A 15,137-nucleotide genomic window follows, 5' to 3' on the forward strand; every position below is an offset into this window, starting at 1 on the left:
AAAATGAAAATAAGAATTTAACTTACATCACATTAACATTTAAAATTAAAAAAAAAAGAAAAAAGTTTTCAAGGCTACCAGAAGAAAAAAAATTCTATCACTTATCAAAAAATCAAGAGAGCCATTGAATCTCATGATATTTTTATAATTACAAGAAATGACAGAAGCAGGAATAATATATCTAAAATTTTAAAGCAAGCAGGCTTCAATTTTAGAATCATTTTCCCAGAAAATCCAAGCATTCTTTTAAAAAAATTAGGAACTTGAAATTCAAACATGTCAACATTTCCATATACAAAGACCAGAAAAAATATTGTAAATGAAACTCTGAATCTATTACACATGTTGTTTTTAAAAAAGTATTGTTTAAAATGAAAGTACCAACAATGCCCTACTTATCTGTGCTGCCTTGAACTTCCTTATTTTTTTTTAGTGGAAGAGAATCATTTGGATCAAGAACACTTTAGACAATTCATAAAAATTTTTTTAAAAGTAACTCATAATAAAATTCATTGGTTTGTGGTAATTATGAATTTTAAAACCAGAGTTTGTACAATCACTAAAACTAAAAGGATTTATATGTTTATGATTATTGAAACTGTTAGCCTTTAGAAACCTTATTGCAGGGTATAAGGAGCAGAAATATTGTATTTTGACACTGATAAAGTTTTAATGCTGAGGTCTCATTTGAAGTATGATATTTGCCTCTGTGTTCACTTCTTTTGTCTTTCCTTTTTTCTTCTATTCCTACAGTACTACAAAGTGATCATTTTTTACATTTGTTGCTAACTGATGATGTTGAAACAGGATCTGCAGCCATGACAATATTACAGAACATCTTACAAATTAAAAGGTGATTTGGTTTATTTAATATTTTTGTGAAGGAAGATGTATTTAATTTATATCAATTTTTAGGAAGCAAACTACTTTATATTCTACATGCTTGACTCTTCAGTATTAATATTTGTCATAGAAAAAATAAGAAGGCAAAATCCTAGGATGCCAAAAACTTAATGTGCTAATAGTTTTTTTTTTCCTTTTAGAGCCCAGAAGTACTATAAATCAGTACTTCCCAAAAGATCAGAACAGAAGGTGCTTCTTTTCTCTCCCCAGCATGTAGAGTTTGGTCAGGAGCACTTTGTAAAATCCTTCTTTATACGGTCCATTTAGTAAATATTTTGGGGGCTCATGAAGTGTTAAACAACACAGTATTAGTTACTGTGGAAGATAAAGAGGAAAAATAGTGATCAATAATTTGCTGGGTTGGTTGCAATTTGGTTGGAGACACTAAGCACATAAACACCAACAAACTAACAAACCATTGCATAGTGACATTTGAACATACATTATGGAATTGAAGCCAGTTAGGATGTCAGAGTTCATGATGATACTATATGTATGCTAATGGGGTATCATCAGATTGTGGTGCAGGATTAGTCACTGAAAATATTTTGGTAAATTTTCAAGCTGGATCTTGAAAGAAGTTATGAACTTGAATTGGAGGAGAAGACCTCTTATTTAGAATAAAACTTTAGAAACTGCAAGACTTGTTGGGAGACAATCATACAGAATTGCAAAAGATTAGGGATAGGAGTAGTTAGGAAAGAGTGGTGGTGGCTTTTTAAATAGTCATACCATGACTATATCAATCAGATTTGTTAAAATTTTATGGTCATTATCTGAACAGTTCATTTGGCAATTATGTACCTGTTTGGGAGCACAATTCTCCCTCACTCTTCTACCTCGTCCACAATCCCCTGGCCACCTAAGCCCCATAGGGCAGTTGGTCAGGAAGAGAACATTTCTCTTAGAATTAATGAGAATCATCTGCTTGAATACTTCCAGTCACATAAAGAACCCCCAAAACTAAGACCCTCTGGACCGTACCATCTGCCAGGTTGTTTTATTCTTCAAACCTCTAAGCACTGTCATCCAACTTACTGTTGAACTCTAGGGATACCTTCTCACTGCATCCTTAAGACATTAATCCCCCTCTAAAACTGAATTTATTTGTTTCCCCTAATTCAGGGTATGATTTCTTAAGATTAGGGACTCTCATTCTTTCTGTTTATATCCCCAGTGGATTTTGCACAGTGATAAATGCTTTTGATACTCTTGTGACACTTCTCTCTGTTCAAGACAGTGTCATAAGATAATACACAATTAACAGCTAGATGAACTGTATAAATAATTGTAGGGCTTAAAACATGTTTGGTTAACATAGTATAACTTGAACTGAGATGGCACAAAACAGTAAATAATTGCCAAATATTTGATCATCACTTAAATTTTTTCTTATCTGTACCTAAATTATAATCTCCTTGAAGGGATAGACCTTGATTTTCATATATATATATATATATATATATATATATATATATATATATATATATATGTATGTATGTATTTTATCATTTTTAGTGCCTCACGTAGTACTTTGTACTTAGCATCAAAAAATACTTGCTGATATGAATTGATGTAATTTTAGAGCAAAGCATTGTGTTTCAGGTTTGGTAATCTTTATTGAATCAAACTACTGTTTATTGTCAGTTGTTAGAGAAGTAGAACTTTTAGAAATTAATTTTAACATACTTTCTTCAGCCACTAATATTCTTTGGATTTCTTTTTTGTTTTATTAGTGGAGATTTGCTCACAATAAAAGAAAAAACCCTTCATTCAATTTTAGATGAACTTATTTTTAAGCTCTCATCTTCAACTAGTCTTTCCATTGGAAGTGTTGCCATAAAGCTGTTGTTGTTGATGGCCAAATCTCATCCAGAAATTAAGATGCTGCTAAGTAGTCGTTATACAGGTAATTTATACAATATGTTTTTGTATTTGAGATTGGTAAAAACAATTATTTTACTGATGGCTACTTAAATAGAAGTGCACTTATAAAGAAAGAAAAAATTGAGTTGTACCAGTAAAATATTTCTTTGTTCCAACAGATGATCTATCTTGAATGCTTTGCTAACATGATAGTGACAAATTCTCCAATTATATCATTATTTATAAAAAGTGAGCCTCAAGTGATGTTAGAGGACTAGCCTTAGAGTCAAAAAGATCCTTCTGGGTTTAAATCTTGCTTCTAATACATGCTAGATTTATGATCCTGGGCTAGTCACTGAACCACATTGTGTTCCAGACAAATCTTTAAGACTTTAAGTGACAGAGGGAGGCAACTTATAGGCCTGTTTTTAAAAAGGAAGTATTTTTATGCCGGGAATTCTCTAGACAAATGAAATCACAAGTTGAGGTGCATGGGAGTTTTAGTAGCACTTAATTTTGTGCTAGTAACACAACAGTTCAACAAAAAATAATTGAGGTATAGTTGAGATTTTCATAGTACTTTTATTTTTTTCATTAAGTAACACCTATCTTTAAATTTTTCTTTGCCAATCTATTCCTTTCCCTGTCCCTTCCCCCCCACTCATGGAAAGACAACAGCTCTGAAAGAACACACATACTAGATCAAGAAACTAAAGAGGAAAGATTTGATAAGAGATTTTGTTCACCTTTCTCCTTGGCCTTCTTTTCATTTGTCAGTTGTGACTGGGTGTCAATTCTATTTCATCTCCAGTTCGCAGTTCAAATGAGAAAATGTATTTAATCCAATAAATTAATATTTTCAAAACTAGGGAGTTCTGGTTAATTATGAATTCTTAGATAAAACATGAATTTTTTTTATATTTAAAAAATAATTTTATTCTTGTCTTTTTCATTCGTTTCCAAATCTTCTCTTCCTTCACCCCCTCCAGAAAGCTATCCCTTGTTACAGAAAATAAAAGAGAAAAAATAACTTAGTAAAATTAACCAACACACTAACCAACCAAAGATTTTGAAAGAATTAGAATACAGTATTTGTATTAGAATACAAATATACTTAACTCTAAAACAGTAGTGAACATAATTTATCTTTAATGATCCAGAAGGCATTTAAGGCACCTAACATCAGCATCATTATTATGAACATCTTTTAACTTTGACTGCTACAGATATGGGGGGCAACCAGGTGATAGAGTAGATAGAGTTCCAAGTCTGGAGTCAGAAAGATCCAAGTTCAAATTTAGTAGCTGTATGATCCTGATCAAGTTACTTAATCTCCATTGCCTGGAACTGGAGAAGAAAATGACAAACCACTCTGGTATTTTTGTTAAGAAAATCCCAAAAAGGGGGTCACAAAGAATTGGACTCAATAACAATAGCTGATATGAGGTTTGAATATGCAAGGGGATTAATAGCTAAAACTTTTGGTTCTAATCATTCTGGGGAGAAAAGTGCTTGATCTATGATTGAGTTCTCAAACTACAAAATGTGAATGCTCCATGGTATTTATTATAATAAAATTTGACCGTAATAATTTTTCCTTACCTTTTTTTTGACTAATATCTAAAGAACATTAGTTGTATAACCCACTCAGAATTTTGAAATAATTAGCAATGTTAAAGACTTATCTAATAAAGAGACTCTGAGACTTAGAAAAGATTGACTAACTCAAAGGAAACCTGACTTTGCCCTGTGCATGCTACACTAGAAAGCCACATTGTTTTTCTCACCTAGGGAAAATACTAGCTTACCCTGGAACTATGTACTGAATGCCTTTTACCTTATTTCTCTTTTACTTCTTGGAGCTAGAATTAGAGAATTTACATGGGTACTTTTCTCAGTTAAGAAAACAGTCCAGTCCATACCTCTTCTCTAAAGTTTTGGATGTTGTCAGGGAGCCTGTGGATTTCTTAGAAATTGCACAGATGCTGTATTTAACTTAGTCAAACCTTTAGTACTAACCTTATTTCTGAGTATTTTCAAGCAGAGAGACATGTACCCCGTTTTTCCTCTGGGTCTCTGTCTAGTGGTTTCTCCTATTTCTGAGTTCACTGAGTCAATTACCTTGAATTTTATCAGGATAAGAATAGAAAAAAAATCTCAAGACATTAATTTTGACACTCAGAAAAGGAAAACAATGATTTTTTTTAAATTTAAAACTCAGATCTTTGATATGCTTTTCCAATAATTATCTGAAGAATAATCTGTTTTAATCTCAGAATGCCTTTGAAAATTTATTTCAAGGACTTAGAAGTATGCTAAGGAAGCAGTGGTCCGGGAAAGAAATTGACCGGGAACTGAAGCAGCTTCTCAGTCTGCTACATTCTGAAGTCAACCAGGAAGATGATCAGGTATTGCATAGTTAGTACATTGCATTTGTTAATTGACTTGACTTTTTTTACCTTCCTTTTTTCCCTTTTGATACTTTTCATAAATGTGCTGCTCTTTGAGAAATGTTATCAGTTTGGTGAAGTCTTTACCCCTCAGATTATTATTTCCAACCCACAAAAAACATGTCATCCTATTTATAATTAACTCTAAACTGTTAGTATTTTGATTTCAAATTATTGTAGAATATTCAACTCTGTTTTTATGGTCTATAGATACTAACTGTATCTGCTGTCGGAATATAGTACTAAAATTTATTATTTTATCAGTGCCTTTTCCCCTTTCACTTCAGATAATTTCATCATCCTTTTTACCTTTCAATTTAATAGGCATTTACAAATATGCATATTAATTAAAACCTGCATTTATTACCGCTTGCACTTTTTAAAAAATGTCTAAGTTTTTAACTGAAGTCCTCTAAAAGAGCAATTCTGTAGTTAAAGCAGAAAATGAAGACTATAAAATCATGCATGAATCTCTACTTCATACTAATTTTTAACTTGGATAATAAATTCCATTCATTATTTTCAAAACTTTTCTCCATGTCTGTACTTCCTTCTGTATTTCCTTTTATTTTCTTCCGTTAATTTTTTAAAAAAAAAGTTTCTATGACCATCTTTGCAAAGAAGGCATCAGTGTTACTAATTCCTTTTCTCCCCTCAACCCACACAACAATTTTAAAAAACCTAGAGAAAGAGATGATCCTTATAACAATATAAATGGGTAGTGGAGGTGGAGAATTAAAAACAAAAACAAAAAGCACAGTCAAGCAAAAGGGATCCACACAGCTGTCTTATATAATGTATAGCGATATTGATAAGGTTTCTTGTTTTTGAATTGCTTCTTTCCAAAGATTTGCAGGTTTTTTCATTGATGAGGAGGCTTTGGATTTTGGCTATGACATTAAGACTTTTCCTTCTGGAATTTCTATCACTAGGTGATTGGTAGATTCTTCCTATTTTTACTTTGACTTTTGGTTCTAATGGTTCTGTATTTTTATCCATGATTTCTTGAAATATAGTATCCAATCTTTTGAAAACACTCTTGACTTTGGAAAATAAAGTGATTTTTTTTAAAGGTTAACATAGATATTTATTAATATTACACAGGTGTTCCTGGGGGAGGGTCTGACTATAGAAACCCCCCCCCCCAGTTGTCTTGATATCAGATATTTTCTTCTACTTTTTTCAGTCTTTTTATTTTATATTGGTATTTCTTGCTTTCTCATGGAGTCATTGACATTTGTTTGACCTATTCTACTTTTCAGGGAATCCATTTTTTGGTAAAAGCTTACATTTTCTCTTCTAAGGCATGTATTATTCTTTCAGTTCTTTTCCCAAGAGCTCTTATTTTTCATTTCTTCATTTCTTCCAAATAGTTTTTGTGGAAAATCCACTTTTTCCTGTTAGGTCTCTGCTTATAACTTATAACAGTTTTTGATGTGTGTTGCTGTTTTCTTTCATTACTCATTTCTCCAGCTTTTAGTGCTAAGGACATGCTCCTCTCCCTATTACAAGGAGTTCCTACATTGGGCTGGATTTGAGATGGTCCAGGATACTTCCTGTTTAGACTTTCTCTGGTATTTCAGGACAGAATGTTAGGTAATCTCTTGATTCAAGCTTTTAATTCTCTTTCTAATTATTTTTCCCATAGCTCTCTTTTATTTTCTGTTTTTTTCCTCTAATGCACTCATTTAATTTACAGAGTTATTTCATGCTCTTATAAGACTCTTTTTTTCATCATTCCTAGGAATTCTAGTCAAAATTATAAACAAGTTCTGATTTTCTTTGAAACTTTGCTTATCATTCTCTTGATTTATATCCTGAACAGCTCTGTTACTATAATAGCTCATTATGGTATAATTCTTTTTTTTGTTTGTTTGTTCATTCTATTAGTGTTACTTCCTGACTTTGAACTTTTTATTGGGACAGAGTTGAACTCAGTCACAGAACTGCTACTTACTTCTATAGTTGCAATTACACATCTGAAGACCTGGGATCAAAATCTCCAAGATCTAGTGCAGATGGATCTGTGACCCAGCCTCAGGGAGTGAATGACAAAGCTCTCAGGTGCCCCATCTGAGTCAGAGTTGGGCATTACTAAAGGCAGGTTATCCTTCAAATGGTCCTGGCAAAACCCTATCCCCACTGTAAACAGATCTTTTTCTCTTTTCTTCCTATGATCAGCTCTATAGCACTCACTGGGACTCAGTCTGGCAGGTTTGTCAGGTCTTTGTGAAATGGTTGTGCTTTGTGAAGAACTTAACTGTGCTTCTTTTTTGCTCTTCTATCATCTTGACTGGTCTTCTGAACACTTTTGAATAGCATTTGGTGGAACATTTTTCTGCCTGTTGTTACTACTCCCTTCAGTCATTTCCACTGTCAACATAAGACATGAGATTCTGAGATGGAATTGCTCAAATGATTTAAAGACACAAGAAGTAAACACTGAAGTCACTGAAATAAATAGTAAAACCTTCTAGAGAGGACAATAATATATGGATAGTTAATCAAAAAAGAAATTCTGGAGGTAAGTTTTGAACAGTTGCCCTTTAGAGTGCTGACCATGGTTAATTAATCTTTTTTAGATATTGTCTAACTCCCATTTGCGAGACTTATTATAGTATAGGTTTAAGAGAGAAGCCTTTCTATGGCTGCTCTGAGTCTGAGCAGCAATGTTCAATATAGAGCAGATGTTACCTCCCATCTTTCCTGTTTGAGATAAACACTTTTTGTTATGGGTCATTTTTCAAGAACTGAAATGAAAATAAAATCCTTTAAATTGCTTTTCTGGTATTAAATTTCAGAAATTTTATCAAGCAGCTTGCAAGATCCAGGCTGCATGGAAAGGTTATCAGACCAGAAAGAAAATAAAGAAACTTCCATATGCAGTGACAGCTTTGCAAAGGAATTTCAGGTAAAGTAATGTGAACAATAATAAAAATAATTGCTAGCATTTATATTATGGCACTTTAATCTTTGTAGAATCCTTTACATGTCTTAGGAAAAAAGGCTAAAGGTCAATCAATAAGAAGAGAAAATCCTGTCAGAGAGATGTGTAGATGAAACTGAAGTTTTAGTGATTTTTGAATCCCTTTGTTTTGTTTAGTTTTTCCCACAAATTTCTGAAGTAACTTCTTTAGCTCAAGTAGATTTTCAAGTTGGGCCATAAAGTGATAGGGAGTTGATATGTTTCCCTGTATGAGATTGTAATGAGTCAGTCCTAACAAAGGAACTGTATAGTGGATAATTCTATGATTAATTCAGACACTAATATTTATAATTATTTCTGTTTTCTAGTTAAAGTAAGAACAACAGCAAGACTAGAATGCTCAAACTTGGGCAAATTTCTGGTTTTGCTATCTTTTTCTATTCCATTCCCAACCCAGTGTGCAGTTATAAATATATACATACACACATTATTTGAAGCATTGGAAAAAATAGTATTTGGTGTTTAGATCTTACTTTATTTGGCATGGAAACTTGCAGGTGAAACTTCCTCCTCACGAACAGCAAATTTTATATCTGAAACTGTTGTGTTTTCAGTACCTTAAATCTACCAGCTGCATCTTTCAGTTATGAGAAGATTAAAACTATACTGTTCCCTGGAGCTTGTCAGTAAGTGATGTCATAGTTAAAGCAAGCAGTTAAAATAATAAGCAAAAGTCTCCCTGGTTAGAGCATATAACTGAATGTCAGATAAAATAATGCAAAATCTCAAAGCAAACTTAAGAACATAAAATATTTTTCCTCAATTCTCAAAGAATAATTTTGAAGAAAAGAGGATATGAAAGAAAAGTTTGATAAAGTAAAGGGAAGAAGTGTTAAAATATGGCAAAGGATGTGAGTTTTTCCCCCTTAGAAGATATTTAATTTATCCTATTTTCATTTTGTATTTTTCCACTCATTCATTATTTTTACTCTATAAGACATCCATTTCTTTTCAATTTATATATTCTTTTGATAATGCTATATCCAAAGTATCATGCTTACACTTCAGCATTTGTGATATGCCATAACCTACTTATACCAAGTACACAAAAGAATGACCTACAATTTTGATTCCTTGGAGACTGATATTCCATGAATTTTAACAATCACTAGAAAAATATTGATATTGACAATGTGGGACTTTCTTTCAGAGAGATGCTTGGAGTCATGGAAGGTGCTTCAGAATTTCCCAAATAAAATACAGCTTTCTCTCTTGTACTAGCAGGATATATTTTTACTGAGGTAGGCCTTACCAACTTTGTGGAGAGTAATATAACAAATGTTGTCCAGCTCCTGGTGGAATATGATTAAGTAATATTTGATAGATGCATTTTTAAACATATTCTCCAAAAAGTTTTCTGATGCCTTATAATGTTCCTTTTTTCCTAGTTCTCATATAGTTATCACCATATTTCAGCCTTCATTGCCTCTTACTTGGATTATTACAGTAACCTCTTAGTTGATCTTTACTTCTAGCTTCTCTGTCCAAATCAGTCTTCAAATAGCTACCAGATGAATATTCATAAAGCTCAGTTGTGGCCATGTTACTCCCTTTTTCAGACCACTTTAGTGGTGTTTTTTATAGTCTCTGTTGCCTCTACAATTAAATATAAACTCCTCTGTTTGGTATTTAAAGTCCTTTACAACCTGGTTCCAACCTTTCTTTCCAAACTGATTATACATTGCTGCCCAAAGACTTCTAACATTGTAGCCAATATTCCATTTCCTAAAGCACAGACACAGATACAAACACACACACACACACACACACACACACACACACACACACACACACACACACAGAGTAATGTAGGGACAGTAACAAGTAGGGGAATCAGGAAAGGCCATCTGAAGGAGGTGATCCTTAAGCTGATCCTTGAAGACAAAAGAGACCCCAAGGAGTAGATAGAAGGAGGAAAGAAGAGGCAAGGGAGAAAATATAGGAAAGCCCGTGAAAGCCTTGAAAATGGGTTTGTTTGTTTCATTTTTGTCTTTGTATACCCAGGACCTAGCATAGTTCTGTTACATAGCAGGTATTTAATAAATGCTTATAGAATTATATATAGAATGATTTATGGGTTCCCTCACCATTCTAGTTACCCCCCCCCGTTTTATACTCTTTTAGCTTATATTATTTTTCCTAAAATATACCAGGAATTATACATAATATTCTAGTTATGGTCTAACCAGGGCAGAGAACAATGGAAATTACCACCTGGACACTGTCTCTCTGCCTAAAATCACATGAGCTTTTTTTTTTTTACTGCTATCTCACATTGTTGACTCATAATGAGATGTAAACCAGTGAAAAGAAAATCATTTGTCTTTCACAAAAATGGTTGTCTAACTATGTTTCCCCCATCCTGTTTTTGTGAAGGTGTTTATTTTTATCCTCGTTAAATTTTACCTCATTGAATTCAACTTGATTTTCCAAAGACCTTTTTGATTCCCGAATCTGTCATTCAGTATTACTAATCCTTTTTAGTTTTGTGAAGTTTTCAAATTTGACAGACATTCCTCCTACATATTCATACAAGTCCTTGATAAATATTAAGTAGCATAAAGGATCAAACATAGATTCTTTTTTCTTTTGTTTTTTGGAAGGCAAACAGGGTTAAGTGGCTTGCCCAAGGCCACACAGCTAGGTAATTATTAAGTGTCTGACCAGATTTGAACCCAAGTACTCCTGACTCCAAGGCTGGTGCTTTTTTCACTATGCCACCTAGCCGCCTCTTCAAACATAGATTCTTAAAGCATTTCACCAAGATCTCTCCAAATCAATATTGATCTTTTAATGACCATTCTAAATTCATTTAACCCAACTACTCTTTAGTAGTCGACATCTTTCTGTCTTGTCCACAAGAATCACAGAAAAAATTTTATCAAGTGCTTTGCCTACAGCTCAAGGATACCAAACCTGTTAACATTCCTCTGATCTGTTAGTCTAGTAACCTTGTCAGTAAACAGAAATGAGGTGATTTATTGGTTTTTTCAACTGCATGTAACAGTAGTTCTTACCAGTCTTTTTGTTTGGCAAGGTTTTGTATTTTAAAATTTTTCTCCCTCTTCCCCCTTCCCCTGACAGAAAACAATCTGGTATGGGCTTTGCATTTATAACCAAGGTAAACACAAATCAATATTGAACATGTTTGTTTCAAACAGAAGAAAGAAAACAGAAAAAAAATGACATAATACATAAGATAAAACATTTTTTATTATTTTTTAATTTTACAATTTTTCCCCTAATCTCACTTCCCTCCCCCCACCCTCAACAGAAGGCAGTCTGATAGTCTTTACATTGTTTCCATGTTATATATTGATCAAAACTGAATGTGTTGAGAAATCATATCCTTATGGAAAAAAAGAAAATATAAGAGATAGCAAAATTACGTAATAAGATAATTTTTTTTAATCGACTGTAGTAGTCTTTTTTGTTTAAACTCCACAATTCATTCTTTGGATATAGATGGTATTCTCCATCTCAGATAACCTAAAACTGTCCCTGATTGTTGCACTGATGAAATGAGCAAGATTGATTCTCAACTCCATGTTGCTGTTAGAGTGAACAGTTTTCTTCTGGTTCTGCTCATCTTGCTCAGCATCAGATCATTCAATCCTTCCAGGCTTCCCTGAATTCTTATCCCTCCTAGTTTTTAATATAACAATAGAAATTGCTTAGCAGTCATCTGGTCCTGAGATTTTTTTTCTTAGTGAGTTCACTTATGACTTTCTCAATTTCTTTTTCTAAGATAGGGTTATTTTAAGTATCCTATTTCTGTAAATCTAGGCAATTTATATTTTTATAAATAATCATTTCTTTTAGATTGTCAGATTTATTGGCATAAGTTGGGCAGGTAGCTCCTAATAACTTGCTTTGTTCCCTATTTCTGTTCCTGTCTTTTTTATTTCAACTGAAGCATAATAGATTCTTCCCCACAACATATTGTTGAAATCTGGTTTTTAATCATTTTGCTACCTTCTGTTTTATGAGTGTTTTAATTCTATTCACATTCACAGTTAGCTTTGCTAATTGTTCATTTCCCTCCATCCTGTTTTCCTATATTTATCCTACTCTTTTTTACCCTTTCCCATCTTTAAGAATTTGTTTTGCTTCTGACCAATACCTCCTTTAATCTTTCTCCTTCTTAATATCCCTCCTCCTGCCCTTTCTCTTAATCTGTTTCCTTCCTACTTTCCTGTTGGGTAAGATAAGTTTCTATACTCAGTTTTGTGTATGTTTATTCCTCCCTCCTTGAACCAATTCTGTCTGCTTTTCTCAGTGTTGCCTCCATTTTGTAAACTCTTTACTCCTTTGTGCTTATGTGTAATTTTCCTCATTCTTCTCCCTTCCCCCCCTTTTCTACAGCACCACTCTTCCCAACTCTTATATTCTTCTTTCAAATCAAAACATAATAGAATCACCCCCAGGCCTTCGGTCTAATTAGACTCTAAGACTCCTGGTGATGATAAAACTTCTGAGGGTATTATATGCCCTAAAAGAATGTAAACAGTTTTACTTTGTTTAGTCCCTTTTGATTTCTCACTCATCTTTACCTTTTTAAATTTCTCTTGAGTTCTGTATTTGAATGTCAAATTTTCTATCCAACTCTGGTCTTTTCATCAGGAATGCTTGAAAATCCTTTATTTCATTATCATTATATGTTCATTTTTCTCCCTTTATACTCAGTTTTGCTGATTGGATTATTCTTTCTTTTAATCCTAGATTCTTTGCCTTCTGAAATGTTTTATTCTTTAAGTCTTCTTTTTTTTTTTTTAAATATGGCAGCTGTTAAATTGTGTGTGGTGCTAACAGTGGAAGTTAATTTCTTCAGTGAACTTCCTTTACTAAGCTGCTAATTCTCTTTTCATATCTTATTTTTTTTAGGTGTTTTTTTTTTGCAAGGCAATGGGGTTAAGTGGCTTGCCCAAGGCCGCACAACTAGGTAATTATTAAGTGTCTGAGGCGGAATTTGAACTCAGGTTCCCCTGACTCCAGGGCCAGTGCTCTATCCACTGTGCCACCTAGCCTCCCCAAGACTATTCTTTGTCTTACAGCCTAAGTTGACTGAGGTCTGCAATGGTTAAGTGACTTATCAGATAAGTCTGGTCATTCAGATAATGAGATTATAACCTGGACATTCCTATTCTGTTGGTGAGAGGGTATCCTAATTTCAAATAGTGTACAAAGAAAAAATAAAGAACTTTTAGAGTACAAGACAATTGTAAACCTGGAAAGTGATAACATTACTATATCCTGGTTCTTATTGCTAGGGCTGTCAGAAGTGACAGAAAGGAGTAGAAATGATTAAAGGACAACAGATCAAGACATTTGGTTACTGAATGACATTTTTATGGCCACAATGATTTTTGAATACTATTTCTAAGTCTCTGTTAATACTTCCATCTACTAGAAATAAAAGGGAAAAACAGCTGCTGAAAGTAAAGAAGCAGAAGGAAGAAGAGGACCTCAAGTTACAATTGCAGCTTCAAAGACAAAGAGCCATGAGAATATCCCGGGAGTATCGGCTAAATTTGCTGGAACTAGTCCATCCAGGTGAGTGATGATTATATTAGTTGTGTAATAGTAAGAAGTTATCATGCAATTCTCTATTACTGAAAAAAGAATTTTTCCAATGCTTTTTTTTACCCATATACTTATCCAGTCATCCTCATTTGTTGTTGCTTTCTCAGATGCACTTTCTTATAATTAACATAAATTAGTTAATGTAGTCAACCAAACTAGGTTAAAAATCCATGTTTAAACAGGCCAACAGACACACATACTAAAAACCTTATTTTAAGACTCCCATTAGTGATAGGGCAGAGGCATTCACCTTTTTTTTTTAATTTTTTATTTTTATTTAAGGCAACTGGGTTAAGAGTGACTTGCCCAAGGTCACACAACTAAGCCGTTATTAAGTGTCTCAGACTCAGGGTCCTCCTGACTCCAGGGCTGGTACTCAATCCACTACACCACCTAGCTGCCCCTAGGCATTCAACTTTAACAGTTCCTCACATATTTAGGAAAGAGACATAAGAAAATGCATTCATTCAGACATCACAAGGTGTTCCAGCTTAGGAATTCTGAACTGAATCATTTGCACTCTTTTTCTTTCTCTCACTTTCTTCTAGCTCCTTTTCTGCTCCCTACAAAACCTATGTCTTCCCCACAATTAGAAGACCTTCACTTGATTCTGTCATCCTTGCTAGCTATTATCCTATATTTGTTCTCCCTATCAAGGCTAAGTTCCATGAGAAAGTCACCAATACTTGGTGCTCTCAGGTGTCTTGTGCAATTTGGTTTCCATCCTCTTTAGGATTATCAGTGATATCTTAATTTTTTTTTAAATTATTTTTCCAATTATACATAAAAATAATTTTCAACATACATTTTTAGGGGCAGCTAGGTGGCGCAGTTGATAAGAGTACCAGCCCTGGAGTCAGTAGTACCTGAGTTCAAATCTGGCCTCAGACAATAATTACCTAGCTGTGTGGCCTTGGGACAAGCCACTTAACCCCATTGCCTTGCAAAAACCTAAAAAAAACCAAACAAACAACCTACATTTTTGTTAAATTTTCTCCCTCCCACCTTACCTTCCCCCTATGCTAGAAGAGCAAGTAATCTAATACAGGTTTTATATATATACAGTTATATTACACATATTTCCATATTAGTAATGCTGTGAAAGAAGAATCAAACCAAAAGGGAAAAACTAATAAAGGATAAACAAAAAAAATTAAAAAATAAAAATCATATATTTTGATTTGCATTCAGATTCCATATTTTTTCCCTCTGGATGTGGATGTCATTTTCCTTTGCAAATTTTTTAGAATTGCCTTTGATCACTGTACTGCTGAGAAGACCAAAGTCTTATCATAGTTGAGCATCACACGATGTTGCTGTTAAAGTCTACAGTGTTCTCCTGGTTTTGT

General features: G+C 33.5%; 1 protein-coding gene across 1 annotated transcript in view; it reads left to right on the top strand.

The window, feature by feature from the left end:
* Nucleotides 1-15,137, top strand: part of IQCB1 (IQ motif containing B1) — a 55,662-nt gene that overhangs the window by 17,253 nt on the left and 23,272 nt on the right. The window contains exons 6-10 of the mRNA XM_074214624.1: nt 754-853; nt 2,640-2,812; nt 5,071-5,177; nt 8,021-8,130; nt 13,616-13,758. Coding sequence (XP_074070725.1) covers nt 754-853; nt 2,640-2,812; nt 5,071-5,177; nt 8,021-8,130; nt 13,616-13,758 — 633 coding nt within the window. The remainder of the gene's footprint in view (nt 1-753; nt 854-2,639; nt 2,813-5,070; nt 5,178-8,020; nt 8,131-13,615; nt 13,759-15,137) is intronic.

This window comes from Macrotis lagotis, chromosome 1 (genome assembly GCF_037893015.1).
Source record: "Macrotis lagotis isolate mMagLag1 chromosome 1, bilby.v1.9.chrom.fasta, whole genome shotgun sequence".
NCBI lineage: Eukaryota > Metazoa > Chordata > Mammalia > Peramelemorphia > Peramelidae > Macrotis > Macrotis lagotis.